General features: G+C 48.0%; 1 protein-coding gene across 1 annotated transcript in view; it reads right to left on the reverse strand.

The window, feature by feature from the left end:
- Window positions 1-4,414: 4,414 nt before the first annotated feature.
- Window positions 4,415-22,458, reverse strand: part of SEC31B (SEC31 homolog B (S. cerevisiae)) — a 30,825-nt gene continuing 12,781 nt past the window's right edge. Inside the window, 16 exon segments of the mRNA XM_010147790.1 lie at window positions 4,415-4,981; window positions 5,708-5,779; window positions 7,118-7,234; window positions 7,620-7,766; window positions 8,999-9,054; window positions 13,060-13,386; window positions 13,776-13,989; window positions 14,665-14,779; window positions 14,781-14,842; window positions 15,542-15,715; window positions 16,534-16,679; window positions 18,382-18,508; window positions 19,138-19,316; window positions 19,714-19,822; window positions 20,783-20,866; window positions 21,465-21,539. Of these exon segments, the coding sequence (XP_010146092.1) occupies window positions 4,802-4,981; window positions 5,708-5,779; window positions 7,118-7,234; window positions 7,620-7,766; window positions 8,999-9,054; window positions 13,060-13,386; window positions 13,776-13,989; window positions 14,665-14,779; window positions 14,781-14,842; window positions 15,542-15,715; window positions 16,534-16,679; window positions 18,382-18,508; window positions 19,138-19,316; window positions 19,714-19,822; window positions 20,783-20,866; window positions 21,465-21,539 (2,184 nt within the window). The 3' untranslated portion in view covers window positions 4,415-4,801.

Here is a 22,458-nt window from a genome sequence, read left to right on the forward strand (position 1 = left end):
CCCACTTCAGAGATGATACATTAAAGACACTCAGCACTCTGTTATGTGTCTCTCAGTTACCAAAGACCCGCTGGATCCTAGGACTACTTCACTGGGAGTGGGAATTTGGACCTAGGGCAAGCTGGGGTCTCACCAGAGCAAGAGCATTCATGTCAAACAAGAATCTGGCCCTTCAAAAAGGCAAGAAACAATCTTAGCCCATTCTCAGGGAAGCCTGAAACACTTCCACTTCACACACAAACCACCAGCTGTTTGCACAAAGGTTCTTATTATTGAAGTGACCCTGCCCTTGGTCTCCCTTGCATCTCCATCAGCAATTCCTCCATCTCCCTTGGAATGCATCCTTGGGCAGGAAAGCAGAGGTGGTGGGAGCCTCTCACCCAGTAGAGACAGCCCCAGCATGGGCTGGGCTTGAGGGCCACTGCAAGGCAGAGAGGACAGCATCTACCCCCTTGTCCCTCCGTGCCCGCCCATTGCACAGCCAGCTGGAAATTTAAGAAAAGGAGATGTGGAAACAGTCTCCCATGTCCTCTCCCTCGGCAGCACAGGGCAGGCTGTGCTGCCCCAGGCGGCTGCCCGCGAAGGCCGCGGCACAGCCCAGGATGGGCCCGCTGGGCCCAGCGATGGCTGTTGGCGAAGGGGACACGCGGGTAGCGTGAGCCCCACCACCACACGCTGCTTTCTCTGGGAGAAGATGGCGACACGGCAGCTGCAAAATGTGCTGACCTCAGCAGCGGGTCAGGGCCCGAGGGGTCCCCCCTCCCCGGCGCAGGGAGCCCGTAGCGGTAAAGGCACTGACGCCATTGTGCGGCAGGATTGGATGCTTCCATGTATTCATTTCGGTTTAATGAAGGCGCATTCCTCAGAGGAGAAATATTTACATTCAGCTTCCCAGGTGGTCACCTTCGCCCAGATGACACACAAACAGGCAGCCCCCCGCTCCCTTTTCCAATCCAAACCCCTTTAGAGGGCTCAGGGAGGAGGGCAGCCAGGGGAGGGGGGCTGCTGGGCGAGCAGAATAGAGAAGGGAACAAAATGCTAATAAATCAGCCAGCCAGCCCTTTTCCCCTCCCCTCTGTGGAGTCAATGGAAAGTGTCATTTCACATGCTAATCCCCCTCCGCTCTCTTCACAACACCTTTTCCGAAAAGTGTTTGGGAAAAGTCCTTGTGGCCCGTTTACAGCTCCCTGCCGCTTCGGATTCCTTCTTGTCTAAGGCCGCGGCCCCCGTGTGGGTCTCTCCCTCCAGCCGGGCTCCTTACAAACAAAATCTCAACAAAGACTTTGGAGTTCATCAGCCTCCCACTGAAATTCACAGCTGCTGAACAAACTAATCCCCTCTCTCGGCCTTTCTTCCTTTCAATGGGTTCTTGGCTTCAAAGACACTTTGGGAAAGGACTTTGTGGGGACTCACACTGCTCCCTCAATAGAAGTTAGTGCAAGCATTATCTTCAGAGCAAGTGGCTTTACAAACAAATACTGCCTAACAATCTCTGCCCCTCCAGCTCCCCCAAACACACACAAGCCTAGCCTGCAGACATGATGTTATCTGCAACAGGATTAGAGCTCTGTTCTCTGTGCCCAGGGATCCTTTCCTACCGCCCCCCCCACAATTCTTTGTCAACGCAAAGGCCTTCTCACCCAACAGAAAACGCTTTCTCCGTGAGCGGCACAGGGGCGCTGGGGTGGCATGTGCCCACATGGGAGAGGGTGACACCAGGGAGCCGAGGGCCGTAGACCAGAAGCTGTGACCAGCCAGCAGAGACGGTGCTGTAAATGGGGGAGCACTTTCCCGTAGGGCCTGGGAGGACGCATACCGCACCAGGGCCACAGAGACCGGGCTCTCGAAGGTCCTCGGGGGGGTCATCTCGCTTCCCCCTGCCTGGTTTCCCTACCAACAGTTTTAGGGACAGTGCTTGCTGGGGTAAACCTGAAGCAAAACTGAGCAACAGTGGGACCAAGGGGCAAGCAGGAAGGATGCACAGCAAAGGCAAAGGCCTCTGCATGAGCCCCTGGCTAGCGGGAGCAGTGCGTGCTGGAGGGAATGGAAGTCAAACAAATCAAGTAAAAGTGGCCTGAGTTGGAGAAAGAGAGGGGCTGGACTGCACAGGGTATTCTAACTGGCTCCAGAAAGGCAGGATCTAAGAAATAGACGGGTTGCTAACCGCTCCCAGGCCAGGCTGCAAAAGCTCTGCAAGTCTCCCTTGCATTTGGTGTTTGCCACTGTCAGCAGCAGCACTAACACTGGCTGTTCCCTGAATGTGCATGCTCTGCCCATAACACCCCAGAACTCCCAGTAACCCTGGTCCTTTCCCAGCAACGGCCCTTCAAATCTCTCCCATCCAAACCATCTTTCTCAACCTTTACTTCCTCCCAGGTCCTCCAACCACAAGCCAGGTAACAGAGTGCTGCGTCTCAGTTGCACGTGTGCTGGCTGGCCGGTACCTATGGACTAGCTAGCCAGCTGACAGCAAAGCCAACAGGTTTTTTAGATTACACCAGACCTTTTACAGAAACTAGTTTGATTCCCCCCCCCAACTTTATCTCAGTACTGATGTTTCACTTCAGCCTTCTTGCTGCCTTAAAAGCCTAAATGAGATCAGCCAGCAGATTCAGAAGTTATTAACTAATGGTAAGGACTGACAATTCGATGGTATAAAACTGATTTCCACACAGACCAGATCCTCATCCTAGTCCAAGTGGCATGGCTTCAAGTGGTGTAACACTGATTTCCAACAGGATCTCATCAAGGGCTCTCTGCTTGCTGAGATAACTTCCAGCTCCTGCTGCCAAGTTGAAAATTCCCAACACTGCTGTGATTCCCCCGAAGAACCTCAGCCATCCCAGGGACCTTCTTGTGCCTGATGCAGATGAACAGCTGGTGATCTGGAATCGGTTCTCTGACCCTGCAGCCTTTGGGAGTGGGTAAGGGAGAGGTCTCGCCACACCAGGGATGGTTGCTGCCCACACCAACAGAGCCCAGAATCTGGTTTGCCCCGCACCTTTCTCAACTGCCCCCCTTCACCAAAGCTGAGAACTCAGCTCTCAGTGGGTGGCCCTGCAGACCGAGGGAAGTCACCTGTAGCCAGCGGTGACAAGCCTATGAAAAAAAGCTAGCAGCACCACAAAACACAGCTTTTATTTCACTGTTCTGTAATTTCTCAGTGCATCAAACCGCAGCAATAGAAACAACACAGCAGCAACAAGGAGGCACTTCGACCTGGAAAGGAGAGAATGAGATGTGTCCTCTCCCTCCCTTCTCTGATTTTCCTCCCTTCTAAGTCTCCTAAGTGGTAAAGCAGGCTGATTCGTGTAAGTCACTGAACCACGGGGCCACAATGGCATTATCACTCAAGCAGAGGAAGCAGGGGCTGGCTGCAGCCAAATGTTGAGAAGAAGCCTTGCTCCCAGCTAGGGCCCAATGATTATGCTGCCTGGTTAGCATGAAAGAGGATGAGAGAGAGGAAGGCAAGGAGGGACAAAGAGAGGGGAAGACACACACACAGATGTGCCCTAAAATCTTGTCTGCCTTCCCAGACTTCTTCCCCAAGACAGATACGCTTCATTCATCTAATTTACCCCAGAAGAAATGGCAGACTGATGAAAAGCCTCGGCACAGCCATATCCTCAAGAACCGACAGAATCATTTCCTGCAGCATACTCCTACCACCTTAGTGCCAAGGGGCCTTTGAGAACCACTTCTGCACGTTATCTGTTACTGCAGGCAGAATGAATGCACCACGCTTGGAGCAATGAGCTGTCTCCCCACACTGAGGTCTGGGCTGGTCAGAGTAGTTGAGGGGATTCTTTATGGGACCTGAACAATTAGCCCCTAGACTGAAAAGCCTGATGTAGGAAGCCTAACACCAATGGGCAAAAGGGCAGCTGTACTAACAAAAAATGAAAAAGGCCAGGAGCCAGAGAGAGCAGCTTTTAGCTCAAAACCAGGATGCAACTGGCTCTAGGGAGGAGTGCACAAAGCAGTCCAACCTACTATAATTCCCAAATGGGAGAGTCCCAGGAGTTGGAAGAGAGGAATCAGCCATGAGCCTGAAACATAAGCTGCAGGCTTGAGGCATTTATGGGGGGGAAAAGATATAAAAGAAGGGAGATCGAGGGTAAACAGGAGACTCGACTATGAAAAGAGAGGGCTGGGTGAAGGAGAGAGAGAACCAAAGCTAGCCCAGAGCAGGCTGGTATAGTTAGCCCTAGCTGTAGCAGGGTGTGGGTGCAGAGGGGTGAGAGTGTGAATCAAGGATGAGAATGAAGAGAAAGGAGGACCAGAGGACACATCCTCACTGCAGCCCATCAGAGCAGGGACACCCCAACTTAGGTCCCAAGGGAGCCCAGCTATCACTCAGGCAGTTTATACTGCAGCAGGGAATAGAGCCTGAGGCTCTTCTGTCTGGTGGTACTGCAGATGCCAGCACTTTTTGTCTCCTAAAAAAAAAAAATAAAGCAATGTCAGCCTGGGAGGGAAGGAGTTTCCCCCTTTGTGCCAGGGATACAGGGAATAGGGAAGATCTATGCACAACCTGGACAGCCTGAAACTGAGATCCCTGGGCTGGGAGGCGACCTCAGACTAGTAAGAAAGAAGAGAGAAGAACAGTCTCCAGGAGTCTCAGGCACCAGTGGGCTGTCTGGACAGTGGATGTGGCCAGGCGTGCTGGCCCAGCACAGTTCCAGGCACTGGCACAGACTTATTTCTCCACAGTCAGAAGGAGAGTCCGCAACCTGCAGCACATCAACAGGTAAGGGAGTCCACCAGCTCTCAGTGTCCACTGTTCCGGCTGCTCCACACTTCACACATTTAGCTTGCCAGCAATGGTCATGAGGACTTTCAGGATGGGCATGAAACCAGACACCTCGCTGAAACTGCTGCTGCTCACCACTTGGGTGTGAACCAGGAGACCCTGTTGGTAGTTCCTAGCCTCAATGCAGCGGGCAATTTCATGAAGACCCATGAGGATGGTTGGAGAGAGCTGTGGAGAGGGAGCAGAAATGAGTCAGTATGCTCAGCACTGTAGCACAGGCCCCCCTCCCTCCACACCCTTCTCCCTCCTGTTCTCCACCTCATCCTCACCAAACAGCACCTACACACAGCCAAGCACTGGCAGAAAGGATAGCCTGCTTCCTCCCCCAGTTTTCCAGCCTACAACAAACCACGCTGGGTTACAGTGAATGCAGGTCCTAAGTAATGATATTTCAGCATTAACTGAGTATCTGATCTATCTGAGGAGGTGAAAGGTCCATCTAGCACAGAATCCTGTCTGTTCAGGTCTAATATAGACATTCAAAGAAAGGACGTATGTTAGAAGTATTCTTCCCTTAATAGCTATCCCTCCAGCAACTGGCATCAGCAGCTTCAGAGTTTTCCAAGCCAGAGGTTACACTGGGTTCGCATTTAACAACTACCCCCAATTGCTCCTTCTCATCTGGAACCTGCCTGTATGCCAGTACACTTCCTGGAGGTAAAAGAACCCTGCAAATACCTCCCCAGCTTTTTCTTACACTCAGTCTGGGCCAGGGGTAAGGAAGAAGAGATAAGGCTGGCTGGATTCCAGGTACATCATAAGTTTGGCACTCCCCTAGCTTTCTCAAGAGAGTATGTGCTGGTAACACTGAGACAGACACCAAGGACCACAACCCAGTGCAAAGGTGGCATCAGGAATCCATCTGGATCACAGGGAACAGTGACACCTACTTACCGCCTGCTCACGGAGCTTCTCGTACAAACACTCCAGCCGCTGCAATGCATCCTCCAGCTTCCTTCGGGTTTTCTGAAGTGAAACAAGTATTGCTAGCTCTGCCAAAGCTTCAAACCCACCTCTCAAAGAACCAAATTGTTCTCACTCAGTCCCTCCCCTCCTCTGTTCTTCCCATAGCACCTTATAATTCAGCTGCATCTCTGCCTCTGCCAGCCAGGGACTGTGATACATGCCAGCCATGCCCTCACTGTGCACATACATGTGCACGTGTTGTCTCCCCAAGACAGGAAGCTGGATTTGCCCCTTTTCCCATCTCCCAGCCTAGGTGTTCCTCCTTCTGCCAGACTAAAGAACAGAGTGACTACTTCCAAAGCTTGAGAAATATCCACTAGTTGACCCACGGGGCATTCAGACAGCCTCACCCTGCCTGACACAAGCAACAGCTTCTTCCTGGCTGCCTTAAGGAGAAGAGGGAATATCCTTCCCACTCTTGGTAACCACCAAGGAAAGGGCCTGAATACTTAAGTTGTGGTGGGACTGACCCAATTAACCCCACCTTGGCTAATCCACTCACGGGTAAATTACACCATGAATGGCCTGGCTCTGGGCAAGGCTGGGACAGGCCTGGCAGCCTTAGGAGCCCAGGAGCACTACGACTGTTCAACCTCCATGTAAGCCCAAACCAACAGGCCTTTCTGTCCATCGAGGGAACCTTTAGGTTATCTCCCAGGAACTGCTACACTGCACTCTCAGAAAGCACAGAGCAAACATGCCAAAGTTACTGCTACACATGAACTGACTCTGGGATAGCAGTCTGGGCTCAGTGCTCATCTCAACACACACTAAGCAGAGGTATTCTGGAAGGCTTCCTGGTGCCCCCAAGCTCTGGGAAGACTTAGCAACCTAACATGATGCTGAAAAGACTTTTTCTGTTTCCAGGCAGGTCTGACCTGATACATTCATGCAATGTGACATGTATGCCAACAGCCTTCCAGGAACCAGGGCAGAGAAATTACAGTGACTCGGACACAAAGATTGTCTGGCTTTCTCTTCCAGCCAGGATATCTCAGTCTTTCCCTCTAAGCTCTGAGGATAGCTGGTAATATCAGCTCTGCAGAAACTATCTACAGATCAAGCCAGTGAAAAAGGAGGCTGAATCAGCTGGGTCATTTCTACTTTCCTAAGAAAAAAGAGCTAAGAGGACAGAACCATTGCTCCAGAGAGGCAAGGAGAAGCAGCAGAAAAATGCGTATCAGTCCCCAAGAAATGGGCAAGCCTAAAGGAAGGAGGCAAATGGAGATTAACTTGGTTACAGGGACCAGACTCTCACTCTTTTCCCAAACATAAGAAGGAAGCCCCAGTCAAACACCTATGAGAGCACAAAAGCCAAAGATCAAAGGGAGGACTTACTGGATCAGTGGCGACAGCAGAGCAGCGTTGTATCAACCCTTCAAACGTGGCCTTCAGAGCCTGGTGCTCAGGGGGCACCTCCTTCCTCTCAACCCTCTCCACGGGCAGCTGGTGATACTGACAGAAAGAGAAGCAGCTGAATGAATGCAATAGAAGCATGAAAGTCTGGAGCAGGTAGATTCCCCTCCTGCAGCTATGAACAGAAAGAATTTCACCCCTTCACAAATCCAGAGGATACCTGAATCACAGAGTTTGATTATCATCTTCAGACTGTGGTATAGTTTCAGGCCCCTGTGGATTCCCAATTCCCAGCAGGCTGACAACTTCCCTTCCCTCTCTCCCAGCTGTACCCAGATGTCATTTTCCACCCTGGCAATTCCTCTAGGACTAGAGAGCAACATAAGCTCTGCAGCTGCCAAGTAATAAGAACCTCAAAAGCTGAATTGTTTTTCCACTTGACAAGGAGCTGATGGCTGGGGAATGCCCCATTTTCCCTAGGTACCTGCAGGCTGCCTTCCTTGGGTGCTCCTGGGGGCGACTGGCCAGATTCTTGCAACCTGGACAGCTGAGGATGGATCCCTTGGGGCTCAGCAGGCAGGCTCATTACCGGAGCTGTGATGGGGGCCGGAGGAGTAAATTTCTCAGGCAACTGTCAGCAAAAAGCAAGGAAAGAAAAAAAAAAAAAAAAAATCAAGAAAAATAAGTCCAAGGAAGGAGGGTTGGTTACACTCTCCATAGTCAAATTCCACTTCCTTCCTGACTTGCAGAATGCCCAGTTCTCAAGGTGATGTGTTCTTTCAGCCCCCTGACTCAGAGCGTGGGGCCCTTCCGTTTGCATCCTAGATGAACAAGTCAAAGCGACAGCAAGAAAACTCCTCTGGAATTGTTCAATCAAACAGATCCGTTGCACCTGAAAGCACTGGTCCTCAGAAAGCCGCCTTGGCTCTGCGACGGCACGAGTCCTGAATGTAGAGATTAGCAGCAGTAAAGTGTCCAACAGAGCAAGTGTTGGGGAAAATCCCACAACATGGGGGGAGAATCCTCTTGCAAACACTTCATCATGCCCCTGCTAAGCCAGAGAGTCAGGATAGATTCGCTCCAACGGGGCTAGATCAAAAGGAGATGGCTTTAACAAGAGGCTAATCCTGTTGTAGTGAGCACAGCCTGAAGCAGGTTCCCAGCTACGCTGCCAGAAAAAGGGCGAGAAGTCTGTTCAAGCTAAAGAAGAGGAGTGGGGGGTGGGAATGATGCCAAAGAAGCTCCTTGTCACACCTGCCAGCAGGCAGCAGTGATAGAAATGGGGTACTGAGAGCATTTGTTGCAAAACTGCTCAGCTCACAGGTCCTCCAGTGCAACCACTACAAGGCAGAGAGCAGCAGGGCCAACGCGTCGGGCAGCTCACAGCTACGCCTGTCCCAAATTCTTTCAGCAGAAGTGCCTTATCAGTTGGTATCAGCATCTGAGGAAAATCACTGTGGGTCTCGCTGAGCTGAGGGAAAATGCTGCCCCCAACTGTCAGGTGTGAAGTGAGCGTGATCTCCCCAGCCACTATCAAAAAGGGTGCATGGGCAAGGGGGTAAGATTAAATCCATATTTCTAGCAACAAGTAACTGTGGTCAGCCTGGGAAGTACTGACAGAGGACGCAGCATTACAGATGACAACCATGTTACCAAACAGCCACCCTGGAGAACGGCATGCAAGTTGGAATGGCAAAGGTTGAAGATGACTTCGACTCCAGTCCTAGCTATGCATGTAATGCAGATGTAGACAGAACAACATGGAATGAGACATGCCGAGTGCAACAGGAAGCATTTATAGGAATGTACCTGTTGCACGGAGCTCCCTGGCTAAAAGTCAACCAACACAAGCTGAAAGCTTACCTTTTTCTTTTGAAGGCCTCCTCTTACAGTAGAGGGATCAGTCCAAGATTCCTGAGCTGCTAGGAGAGAGAACAAGACACAAATGTCAGATTTTGTGAAGGTGGCCACAGCCACAACTCATGGTTGCTTGTATGGTTCAGAATTTCCCTCAGCAAAAGGGCTCATGGCTCCAATTCTCCCATCAGTGCACCTTCAGACCATTCAACTGAGGAATTTCAGGTGCAAGAACTGCTCTTGCTTCCCTTTCTTTTTCTTAACTACATTCTTAGCATCCAAGTATGTGCACAGGCTTCACGAGGTGATGTCTGATCAGACTGAACCAGCACATACCCACTCCCACACAGAAAGCTACCTGAAGCTTTCCACATTCTGCACAAGCTGCAAAAGCCAGCCTCGGAATCAGGACTGAACCTTGGTCAGGACCTGCATATGTGCACCCATTGGGGTTCAGGGAGTTTCTGGGGCTCCCCGGACGAAGAGCCTAGAGCTGTGGTACCACAGCGAAGGCTACATGAATGGTGAGAGCTTCTCACCAACACTCACAGGAGTGCCTCATGGTGGCGGTCCACAGCAATGCAAGTTGCTGGGGTAAAGTGGGTAAAAGTTAGGGGTGGTTTGAAAATTTCCCCTTCTAAAATCATTTTCAGAACCAAAGCTTAGAAAAATTTGCTGGCTTCCCACCTAGAAGCGAATAGACTTAGCCAATAAATGCCTTGGGAGCAGAGGGGTGTCTCAGCAGACACTTCTGTGGTACCTAGCCTCTAACCTCACCCCAGATAATTAAAAATCCATTAGACAACATGACATCAAAAGATTTATGACCACACTTCATTCTGCGAAGGTCAAATTCCAACTATGTTGTCTACTGCTGCCCTGTAAGGGTACCTACGTCTCTAGACAAAACCCCAGTCCTTCTTTTGTCACCCTAGTATTAACAGCCTCAAGCCCTGAGACAGGAACAATCTGTGAGAAAGTGGCATAATTCTAAGGGGCAATATCAGAAATGCTGGAGCTCAGTGGCACACTTAATGAGCCACTGATTCTGAACTGAGCTTTAAAAATCACAGGGGAAAGATGCAAAAGGTGCTTCATTACTTTAATTACCTTTATTATTAAAATGCTGGCAGCCTCTTTTTGCCCTCCCTTTTCCCATGATTTCAAGACTCACCCTCTGATGAGTTTGGATCAGTAGTTTAATTAAGTTGGCACTTATTTCTAGCTTGGGGACTCTGTGCCCTAGAACTCTGCTGGCCCCCACGGAGCCTGTGGCCTAGCAGTCCTTGGCACTATTCCAACCCAGTGGCACTTTGAATCCCAATAGAAAACAGCTATTTAAATTATAGTCTTTAAGCAAGGCACTTAATCATCAGTCATGAGACAACAGGACCCTGCTGCATTTTGCTGGGATGACACTATCTTGCCTATGCCACTTGTGAAATAGGATTTCTCACCAACCCTGAAAGGAGTGCCCAATGGTAGCAATCTCCAGCAATGCCTGCCCTAGATAAAACATGACCGTCACAGGCTGGAGTCAGGGATTATCCTGGCCAGAAAGGAGATCATCCAACATGTTGCTGTCCCTCAGCCTGTTTCTCATTCTCCTCAGGAGCGTGGGATTTCTGCAAGTGGAGATCTCTCTTCATTATGCTAGTGAGAATGTCTTCATGAGCTGTTCAGATCATGTTCAGGAATTCCAAAGCAAGCAAGTTTGGGCAGTCGGATTGAATGATCTTACAGTCCCTTTCCAAGCTGAAGAAAAGTATCCATCAAAACCAGAACAACAATAGCAGGCAAGAAAGCACTTTAAAGGAAGCCAGTATCCACTGCTGATCTGGGCATGCTATATGCTGCCATTAAAACTGGGGGCAAATGCCAGCAGGAGAAGAGAACTTCTAAGCAGCGAATTTCCACAGGGCATCTTCAGCCTGAGAAAGTGCTTGAAATCCTTGCCAAGGAATCACCTTTCCTTTAACAGGGAAGCATTAAGGTCTTGTGTTTCTCTGCTGAAGGGACAACTCCCCTTCTAGAGTACCACTCCACACAGCAAGGCTTGCTCGGTGGTGGAAGTAACTACCATGTACTCTGATTACTTAAACAAAGCTGAGACTCCCTAGATAATCTTTTGTGCCTGGCAGATGGTCTTTGGCACAAGCAGCAGTCACTCTGCAGAGAGCCCACTAAGATATTGAGCCTTACCCCACTGACAGCATAGACTCGAAGATAGCTACTCCCCATCATCAGTGAATCCCAAGGAGAGAAATCAGTACAAAGTCAGAAAACCTCTACAGTCCAAAGTCTCCCCAGCAGATGGACTGAGATTCAAAACCAAACCTTGCCCTGTAACTAAAGCCAAGAGGGCTTCCCAGTTCCCCCTGAAACAGAGCCCCCAAATTCTGCTTGTGAAGCTCTACTCCACCACTGCTCACACCGGGACCCACCTCTTCCATACAACCTGGGGAAAGCAAAAGCACAAGTAAAGCCATGCGTAAGGCTGGGGGTGTAACAGGGAGAAAACAAGAAATGAGTTATGACCACTGGCCTGTCCCTTGCCTAGAGAACCAAGAAAGGAAAAGGGACTGCTTCCCTGTCCTGCAGGCCCAGCAACTGAAGGGACTCAGAGACTGAGAACGCTCTAAGTTCCTCCAGGACTGGAGGAAAATAGATAAAAGAAGCTGGAGCTGCTGCTCTGTGTGTCCAAACTCATCAATAAGAGCACAGTGCTTTCATTTTACTTCAACATCTCCAGCTGTCACTTACTAGCCCTCAGCACAAGTATGTCTACAACCCCAGCTGTACAGGTCCCAAGCATGCAAGGAAACAACAAGTAACAATGAGCATGCACACATGCACACAGAGTAGAACGTGCGCACACACCCCACATTTCACTGGAAGCAGCAACACTGCCTCCCCCACAGGTTTGGAGACTTCTCTGGGTACTACCTGCATGATCCACGTGGGGATCTAGCCAAGGGAAGAAACCTGAAAATCAAGGCAGAGATAAGAAGAAACCATAGAGAGATGGGAATAAACCAGAAAATCAAGATGGGAGAGTCATCAGACCAACAGCTTTTACTCAGTGAGTAATGTCCCCAGACTCCTATCCCTGATAGATTTTCAGAAGGAATTTATCCAGCCTTAGCTTAGAGCTTTTGTGTATAGTCCGCACAGGCTTCAAACAGTGGGATTTACTATTCTTGGTTCATCACAGCTCAGCAAAGGATTCCGTGTGGCAACAAACCTCAAAGCATCAGTTCCTTCACTCTCAGAATACACATGGCTTGACAAAGCATCTGCTCAAAAATCTAAGGATTGTCAGCCTTGTTGTTAGGGATCTCCACAGCCTGGCTAAACCTGTTCCCTGAGACAGCAAAGAAAGAATTAACAAGCACCAGATGTGGAGATGTTGTGGGAAACAGAAAGAGGGAATGCCCATCCACTGGGAACTAGGTCCAACAACACACTTTTTCTTCATCATGCAGGCAAGCACTTCACAGCACCTGTAGGCAGGGCTGGATTCAGACTACAGACCCAGAGGGGAAAGGCTCCAGGTCTACAGTACTGCACAGAGGAATCCAGAAGTGATTCCCATGCAAGCATTTATGGCAACAAGAAAAAATGGGGAGGACTAGAGCAAAGCAGAGGCATTTTATCCTGAAGCTAAGCAAGGGGTATCCCATGGACAGAGAAGCAGTACCCTACTCTCCCAGCATTTCAAATGCACTTCTTGAGATCAGCAAGCCTTCCACCAGGCACTCCCTGGGAACCCTTTCAGTCAAAGTAGATGCCTCTGGAGCAGATGACTACTCAGAGTACACTGTGGAGCTGAAGAGACAGCATCTTGTAACCACAACCTGGGAGACAGAGCAGCTGGACAGGCTAATGAAATTGTCATCATTGCTGTGTTTCACCACCACAGCAAGACTTAGCACAACGTGCCTGTAAGGTTAGCCTCAGCACCATATCCAGCCTTTATTGTGACAGACGGGACCTCAGAAGGTCCATGTCCATTATGTACTACAAACCCCATCCAGGAGTGTCCTGGACACACAAGCAGTACTTACCTATAGGAGGAGGAGGAATGCTGGCTGCTGGCAGAGGCTTAGTAGATGGAGCTCCGGGACCTCCCTGAGGGTAACCAATGTTTGTGGGGCAGTTGAAAGGTGCTGAAGAGAAACCTAGAGGAGACTGGCTTGCCACAGGAAGAGGACAAGATGCAGGAAGCTGAGATGATGGGACTGAGGCTGGAGTAAAGACAGCAGGTCCAGGTGGTGGAACACCAGGAGATGTCATGGGCATGGACTGTCCTGACAGAGAAGGCTGGCTGGGGAAGGGAGCAGGACCTACAGGTCTGACTCCTGCTGGTCCAAATGGCTGAGGCGGTGACACAGCTACAAATGAGAAAGAGAGTACATCACCATCACCTGTTTTATGTGCAAACTACTCCTAATGTTCTCCTCCATACTAATAAGTCTGTCCTTCTCCAAGCCATACTCTAGACTATCCACATCAGGTGTATCCCCCATAACCCAGGCTACATCGGTCAAACGCTGCCACAAAGTTAGCTGTGGCTTCTCCACCCCTATACATGCTTAATATCAGTGGACATGCAGCAATAGTTGCTAGAACTAGATGAAGAACTGAGAAGCCTCCCATTCAGCTGACTTGTTCTTTGCAAGTACAGTAGGCCTGTGAGGAAGAAAGCAGAGCAGCCATCCATGTTGAAGGCTTTAGTCTAAGAAAACCTGGAGAACAGACCTGGCTTTTGGCCAGTGCTTACCTGGCCCTGAAACGGTTCCTGGAACCAAGCCCAAGTTGTATTGTGGGTACGGGGGCCCTCTAGAATAGACACTTGTTTGTGGACCCATGGTGGCCTGGGGAGGAGCAACGTGGTGAGGTGTCACAGACATCGCTGGCACTGGCTGAGGTGTGAAGAGGGAAGGCACTGAAGGTTGAGAAGGTGCTGAAGGGGCAAATGATGACTGATAGTTGTGCTGCAATTAAAAAACAAAAGAACTTTCAAATGGCCAACAGAGTCATGTCCATACACACACAAGCAGATGCACTTTCTAGCCCTGTTACTTTGCAGGCAAGAGAAGATGCTGCTGCTGTCAGTGCCCTGGGTGGATTGGATCAAAGGCCTTTCCCACCACATAACTTGCTCAACAAGCTGGGCACCACACTCTTCAAAGTATTCTTTGGCTCTAAAAAGGATTAGTCCTCATGAGCCAGTTCTCATACAGTGATTTCCTGGAAGCACAACCAGAGGAAATAATGAAGGAACAATAATGAAGAAATAGACACTGGAAGCAAAACTTCCTGAACACTATTCTTGTGCAAGAACAGAGATGAAGCCATACTACACTAATTTTACTGAGATGTGAGGGTGATAATAGGAGAGTGAACTACTGTTTCCCTCACTATGTGAGATCTCAGTGGATCACTGTGCTTGTAAGAGTCTCCTCCGGTGGCTGCCAGTGGGACAGGGCTTTTGAAAAGACGCAAGACAGACTACTTTCAGATTACCACAGAGCTTGCATTTGCTCCAGTGAAGGACATCACTGATGAGTTCCTCAGTGCCTGCAATCTCCATCATCTCATGTTACCTCCACAACCCAGTAGCCTTCCTCCCTCTCCCCAAGCCATGAACACCTGAGTTTAAGGCCTACCTTCTCTGGATGTCTGGGACCTGTTTTCTGGGCTGCCCCTTCAGGGGTGGAACCACCCTTGGCTGCTGGAGATGTATGTTTAATGACACCTACATTGACACGAGTGTAGGGAATGCTGATCACCCACATTATCTCCTTGAGCATGGAAGAGTCGGTCTCGGAGCTGTTCAATCAGGAGCTGAAACAAACTATGCTTTAGGAGAAATGCCTTTAAAGCCTCAGATGGAAGGTGCTGGGGAGGCATTCAGAGCAGACCCTGACCCAAAGCACTGAGCATCTGCCTGCAAAACTAACCATTTGCCCAATAGCCACCAGGAAAAATATCCACCAAAACAACACAAACAAAAAACCCCACCAAACAAAACAAATGAACTCTCCCACCTATAAGCTAGAATCTGGGACATCACCTGCCATATTCCCAGGCAGATGAAGTCTCACCAATCCTTATCCTGGTCTTCAGAGTATTCGTTCCCTAACCCCTACCCACATTTGGGCACTAGACAGATTTGTTTCAAGCTACAAGGTGACCTCCCCATTCCCTTCCTCTACCAGCTAGTTTCAGGAAGAGTTGCAGCTTCCCTGGAGAGCTGCTTCCCAGCGTTGCTCTCCAGGAACCATTTTACCGTTTCTATAGTTCACTTCCTTTTCCCTGAATCAAAGGCACTACAAAGAAAAAAAAAAAAAAAACCACAAACAAATGAAGACAAAAGCTGTGTCCTAATAAAAAACCCCACACCTCTATTCTCGAGTTACCATACAGTAACATAAGGTGAAACCTTAACTCCGGATGCACGTCAAAACCCAAGCTGTCTTTAGGATAAATTACCATTTTTCCCCAAATGTCACTCCTTCCCAAAACAACCCATTTCTCACTCACCTCTTTAGAGCTGCTGGGTAGGTAATTCATTGCGGCTGCCAAGCATCCTTGTGATGCCAGGAGACTGGCATACTGGGTGATTCGTTCTGCCACGACAGGACCTGGCGCTGGTCCTGGTGTGCCTCGGAGCATCTCAATGGACCTGCTCAGCACCATCACCTTCTCTATGAGATCCTGAATAAGCCAGGGGAAGGGAAGAAATAGACCACTCGATCTGACTTACTTTACTGGTCCACCTCATGCTATGACAATACCAGATGCTCTCCCCACTTTCAACTAACATCAGGTCCAGTGTCAGCAGAAGTTACTCTGCTCTGCACCAGATACTACCACTGATGACTGTTTCCTCAGGTGCACTTTGTGGAGAAAAACAGGAACCAGGAAACAGACCCTGACACTGTTACCTTTATGCTAAGGCAAAAAAGAAAAACAGAAACCACAAGGACATTCCAATCAACTGTGATTTTTCCACCATCACTGCTATAACTCCAAGACTTCCAAGCTGTCAGCTTGGAAGAGGAAGGATTAAAACCATACCATGAGAAATTCACTAGGAAAAACTACTACTGCTGACAAACAGTCAAGAAAGTTTTTAGTTATTCAAAGCTCCTTCAACCCCTAGAAATCAAAATAATGTTTATATGTGTGGAATGACACATGCGTCATTGGCTGATAACTGGGAGGAGGCCAGTTTCAAACATAACCAGGAATGCTGAAGATGCCTTTTTGTTGCTGTTATTCACTAGTGGGGTTGCAAAACCAGGGAACTCTGTAGCAGAGGACATGATCTACAAACACTTAATGTTTAAGGGTGCAAGCCTCCTTTAGATGTAAGCCTGTAATCCAGGCTAGAGGAAGATAGCTTGGTGACTATGAACAAGTCTCCACTGTCTGCTGGAAGCCAGATACTCAGTTTGATGGGATAATGAAGACAGATCAGGGCTACTAGACTGGCCTAAAGAATGTTCAAACCAACATTATAGCACCTGTACCTGCAGGGCAAGGGGTGACGAAGTCTCATGGTTTTTTACCCAGCATTCCACCAACCTCTCCACATTGCCTGATGAGATATAGCAGAGGCAGGCATCATTGGACAGGGCTGCATCTCCCTCCGACTCTAGGCGAGCACCCAGCATGTCTAGAGAGGAAGAAATACAGCCAACATTTAACACACTCTCTTTTTGAAGAGCTCATTAACCCTAATGCCCATCTCTTCCCAATCCTGTTCTGGCTTGGCATGAAAAGGTGTTGACAGCTTTGGATCTGCACCTAATTATAATTATAGAATCATTTAGGTTGTAAAAGACCTTTAAGACTGAGTCCAACTGTAAACCTAACACTGCCAAATCCCACTAAATCATGTCAAAGAGTCACATCTACATGTCTTTTAAATACCTCCAGGGATGTTGACTCAAACACTTTCCCGGGCAGCCTGCTGCAATGCCTGACAACCCCTTCGGTGAAGCAACTTTTCCTAATATTCATCTAAACCTCCCCTGGTTCAATTTAAGGCAGCTTCCTCTTGTCCTATCACTTAATACTTGGGAAAGAGACAGACATCCACCTTGCTACAACCTTCTTTCAGGTAGTTGTAGAGAGCGATAAGGTCTCCGAGCCTCTTTCTCCAGACTAAACAAACCCTGTTCCCTCACCTGCTCCTAAGACTTAGAACCATAGAATGGTTTGGGTTGGAAGCAGCCTTAAAGATCACCTAGTTCCAACCCCCCTGCCCTGGGTAGGGACATTTTTCACTAGACCAGGGTCTCATCCAGCCTGGCCTTGAACACTTCCAGGAATGGGGCATCCACAGCTTCTCTGGGCAACCTGTTCCAGTGCTTCACCACTCTCTCTGTGAAGAACTTCTTCCTGATATCTAATCTAAACCTCTCCAATTTAAATTTAAACCCATTACCCCTTGTCCTGTCCCTACAGGCCCTTGTAAAAAGACCCCCTCCAGCTTCCTTGTAGGCTCCTTCAGGTACTGGAAGGCTGCAATAAGGTCTCCCCAGAGCCTTGCCTAAAACAATGAAAACCCTTTAAAAATTACAGATTAATTCATCCAGGATTTTTTTTTTTTCCCCAAATAGGAATGGGAATCTCCAGGCAATAGTAGTGTCCAGTACCAGGGACAGATAGCAATATGGTAGTTGCCAATGTTTAGCAAATGCTAGATCACCACCACCATAGTCACTTTTCTGGTCTGTAAAAGATGTCACGTTTTCTTGCATTTCAAGTGTTGTCATTTTACTTGTAGAAAGTGTTGGCATTTCTCCAACAGCACTTGTCTGTTCCTGTCAGCCGGGATATAGTTCCCAGCTAGGCAACATGAGTAACTTCATCAGATTCAGCCACTACCTTGCTCCTAACTCTCACTCTCAGAACATCCAATTGCTGAGCATGTTGGACTATTAACAACACTGAGGAAACTACTGAAGCCATCAAACATTCATTAACACCTGTTTGTGAGCTTAAAAGGGAGGGGAATGTGCTGGAAGGGTAAACCTCCTTCAGAAGGAGCGCAGCTACCCGACCTGTCAAGGAAATCCCTTTTTCCCCAGAATAAAATCATGGTGTCTCAGCCTAGTGCCTATCCTGGTTTTTCCATGCTATGGCTGGAGGTGACAGGAAATATCAGCATATGTAACTTTACACCATGATTCACAGCTACAGTGTGCATCTATCATTCTAAACCAACAGTCCACACTTATTAAATAAGGTCCAGCTACCTGTAATGAGTAATGGGTGCTTTCCTTCCTCAACTGCATCCCCTTCTTTCTGTAAGCAGCCCAGAGGTGCCCTCCCCTAAGTGAATTCATATCAAAACATAGTACACTGCATACCACAGAGCTGGGTATAGTCTTCATGCTTTGAATATGTTAACAAGATGGCCAGTGCCTCCTTCCAGCTCTGTAGATCACACATGCAAACGACGTCTTGCCAGTTCTGCTGCACAATGGAGGAAAGCAGCTGCAAGGGAAGCAGAGGGCCTGTCACTCAGTGAAGACAAAGATAAGCTGACTGCGTAAGCAAGTGCACCCACAGCAATAGCTCACTTTTCAGCACATTTTCTCACTGTACATTAAGGCCCCCCATTCTCAGCATCCCAACGTTAACAGTAATTGGAACCCAATGGCTCAAAAGAAAGTTAAAAGGCCCAACAAAGCACTTAAAGAGAATATGGAAAGAGCCACACTAGGCAAGACTGAAGATCTATCTCTCACATACCCTGTTTCACAGCAGCTTATATCAACGTCTGGGAATACAGTGTAAGAATATCCCAACACGTTACACTTCCCCATTTGTAAATTAATAAGCTAGGACCTTCCTAGCTGAGCTGTAAAGGGGCTTAACAAGCATGAGGCAGAAACCATTAGATTAAAAAGGAAGAAACAAGAGAACACAGACATTCTAGGGGAAACATGAAGTTGTCACAAAAGTACCAAGATATTAGGGTAAACGTCAAATCAAGAGGAGATGCACATATTCTGCTGACAATCTACTTCCTGCCAAAGAATTTCCACATATATCTTGGCAGATGTTTGTCCAAATATCACACACCTTCCCCTGCTCAGCGGGCAGACAAAACTGTCACTTACCAGGGAGAGTTTGGTCTTCCGCTTGGCAAAATAGCGCTTCTGGGTCTCCTTTAGGAGGTTCTCTCCACCAGCTATAGCTAAGATGATGGCATCAGCAAAGCGCTCTGCTCGCATGCACAACTCCACTGCACCCTCGAAATTCCCCAACAAGAGGGCTTGGCTGATGAGTCCATCTGCATCTACAGTGGTGAGAAGCAGAGTCAACCTACGGAAGGAGGCATCATCCAGATGTGTTGATGATGCTTGTATTAAAGAGCAGGCAGTAAAAAACTAACATATGGAAACCCAGCTAAAAGAAAATTTGGAAACCCAAATCAGGTTTTGCACTTAAAAAACCCCACTGACTTGACTGTAAGTCTTCTAGAAGATTCTCCTATATTTTTAATGAGTCTCTTGTCTGTGAAGAGTATTTCTCTGCACCATACTGAGATATGCTGCATGACACTGGGAGGGGTCACATGTTTTAAAAGTATCCATCTGCTGGAGTGGACCAGATTCTTCCCGGTTTCTCATTTTCTGGTTTTGCCTCCTCTCCCCTTGTCCTAAGACGGCAAAAACACACCTCATGTAACATACCTTCTGTGACAGGAATCTCCAATGTGCTCATGTTCTGTGGGATGAGGTTGTCAAAAAAGGCTGAAGAGGAGGAAACAGCAGCTACATCATCACTGGAATTTATTAAAAGCTGTGCAAAGAGTGCAAGAGGTTAATTAATTCCTTGAACACACAGATCCTGCCAAAAACAGGTTAGTGGATTACAGAGTGGGATGGCACAGTTCTCCATTTGGTTAAGCATGCTTTTATAAATCCCATTTCAACTTGAAAACCCATCATGTCTCCTGTCACTGCTCTATCAACCTGCACAATTTCACCAGGGCAGCAACAAGAGCAGTGCTGTTGTAGACAAAGCTTAGGAGACTGATGGTATAAGACATACAATGCCAACAGTATTGCTGGCCAGCACTCATCAACTCAACTGCCAGCCCCTGAGAAAGTGGAACAGTTCTGGACAGAACAGGGACAAACCCAACAACTGATATCTGTAACTAACAGGTAGGATCACAGTCGTGCTTGGTGCTACATTGAAATGCAGGACACAATTGCTCCCCCTGGAATACCTCAGCCAGTGTTCAAGGTTTGTGCAGAAGACTACTAATTTGAGGGCAGCAGTTTTAGATACCTTAGAGGTGCAAAATTTACACTGCATGGTGAACCAGGCCCTGGAAGGCATCTGAAGATGGACATCCCAAAATCATGTGAGAATACACTTCAAAGGACAGAGGTGAAAAAGAAAGAAATGCAAAAGAAATACCACAGCAGAAGCTTCACAGAGGAAATCCGGAACTGCAGCATGAAGTTAAGCTGGGGTGAGGTTAATCCTATCACTGAAGAAATCAGCACTGGTGAAGCAAACCTTCTTGCAGTTTTAACAGCCAGGAGTACCTCTTCATCATTCGCTAATTTGTTTTAAAGCCAGAAGGGACCACTATGGTCATACAGTCTGACCCTGTGAGGGTCTGACAGGCCTGTGAACTGCCCTCTGCGATGCCTGCATTGAGCCCAACAACTTGTGGTTGGAATTAAACCTTCCTGTTCATTCTGCCCTCCACTGCTCTCCCAGGCTGGCAAAATGTACAGGACATACCTGATCGGGCGGTGCAGCATTTGTCTCGTCTGCTTCAGGAAGGGGCTCTTTATCTGGGATCCCATTACTCAAACATAAGGCAATCTAGAAAAGTAACAGACATAACCAGAATGAAGCTCCTGTCAAAAACCTTGGCAGCCAAGTCACCAAGTGATTGGCAAGTCCCAGACACAGTTCCCCTGGCTCTTTCACTTGTTTGAAAAGTTCCACCTCTCCGTATTCCTGACTGGCTGTCTATCAGAGGTTATTTATCCTTTTCAGCGCATTGTCCATGCTGCTGCAAGAGTTTCCTCCCCTGCAGCTCTACCCATGCTGTGCCAGACTATCTTCATCTGTCACCTTCTTCCTGGCTGAGGAATCCCCTGAGATGCAGAGCACTGAATGTTAGAAGCTCTCACAACTGCACTGTTATACACTTCCCAGAGCACCAACAACTGGAAGCAAGGTAACTGGGCTCGAGACCCCTTTGGTTTGATCCAGTACATCTACAGTTATACCCTCACAAATGCCCACATTTGTTTTCTGATGGGGGATACCTGAGGTGTCTTTCAGCTGAGATTTCACACAGTTTGGTCTTTTGTTTGCTACAAGATCACTCACTCATTTCCAGTCGGGACCCTACAAGCTCCCTGCAACAGCTTTAGTCCCATAAAGGTTTCTCTCTACAGGAAAGACCCCATACCTTTTTCTGTAGATCCTCTTTATTGTAGCCCAGCAGCTTGAGGAGTTTAGTCCTGGACTCCTGCTCCAGATTCACCTGAGTCCAAAAGGATATTAAAAAAACAAGAAAATATGTAAAACACTAGACATTTACACACTGCCAGTGATTGGCTGCTTCTGGCAGCAGCAAAGTTTAGAGCTCAAGTTTACAGATAAGGAACCCAACTATGACAAGTCCACCTAATAACTACTGTGAGAAAAATCTATGGAATTTAAGTTATAATCATGATAAAAGGGAGAAATTCAAGTTTGCTACAGTTATAATTGAGGTACAACTGTGTATCAGGGCTATGACTGTACACATACCTATTTTACTTGGTAATTAATTCCCTGGATGGTCTAGGAATTGCCAAGCAAACCTCTGCATAGACAGCTGACTGATTTGAGTCCAGATGAAACTGAGACAAGGCAGTTTCCTGAACTCCTAGCTGGCTTCACAAAAATTAGTTAATTAGTTGTTACAGAAGCTCTCTGGGTGGGAATTTCAGACAGTCCCAGAGATTCCCACAGGCTGCACACAACCTAACTGATAAGGCACTATTTGTATGCCTCAGTGCATGACTACATTCTGCAAGGAGAATCTCTCTCAGTGAGTCCCAGACTGTTCCTAGTACAGACCTGATCAAACTGTACATGGATAAGATACTCGTAAACAGCCAGTAGAAACTGTTCTTGCAGATGCAGCAATGGTCATGTAGGACAGTTTTTTTGTAGAGAAGCTTGGTTTGTAGTTTAAGACAGTCAACAGTAATAGATCTTGTATGTGCTGGAGCGGTCTCACAGGACCATGGGCCACCTAGATTATAAAAATTCACTAGAACAACAGTTCAAACTATCTGATCCAATGCAGCTGAAGACATTGCTGCAATGAGCCTTGCAACTAAGATTACTGTTACCACCTAGACAATACCTGGCTATCCTATTCAAGAGATGATTCCCCGAGCAAATGTGATACT

The sequence above is a fragment of the Eurypyga helias genome, unplaced genomic scaffold (assembly GCF_000690775.1).
Source record: "Eurypyga helias isolate BGI_N326 unplaced genomic scaffold, ASM69077v1 scaffold23262, whole genome shotgun sequence".
In the NCBI taxonomy this organism is placed as follows: Eukaryota; Metazoa; Chordata; class Aves; order Eurypygiformes; family Eurypygidae; genus Eurypyga; species Eurypyga helias.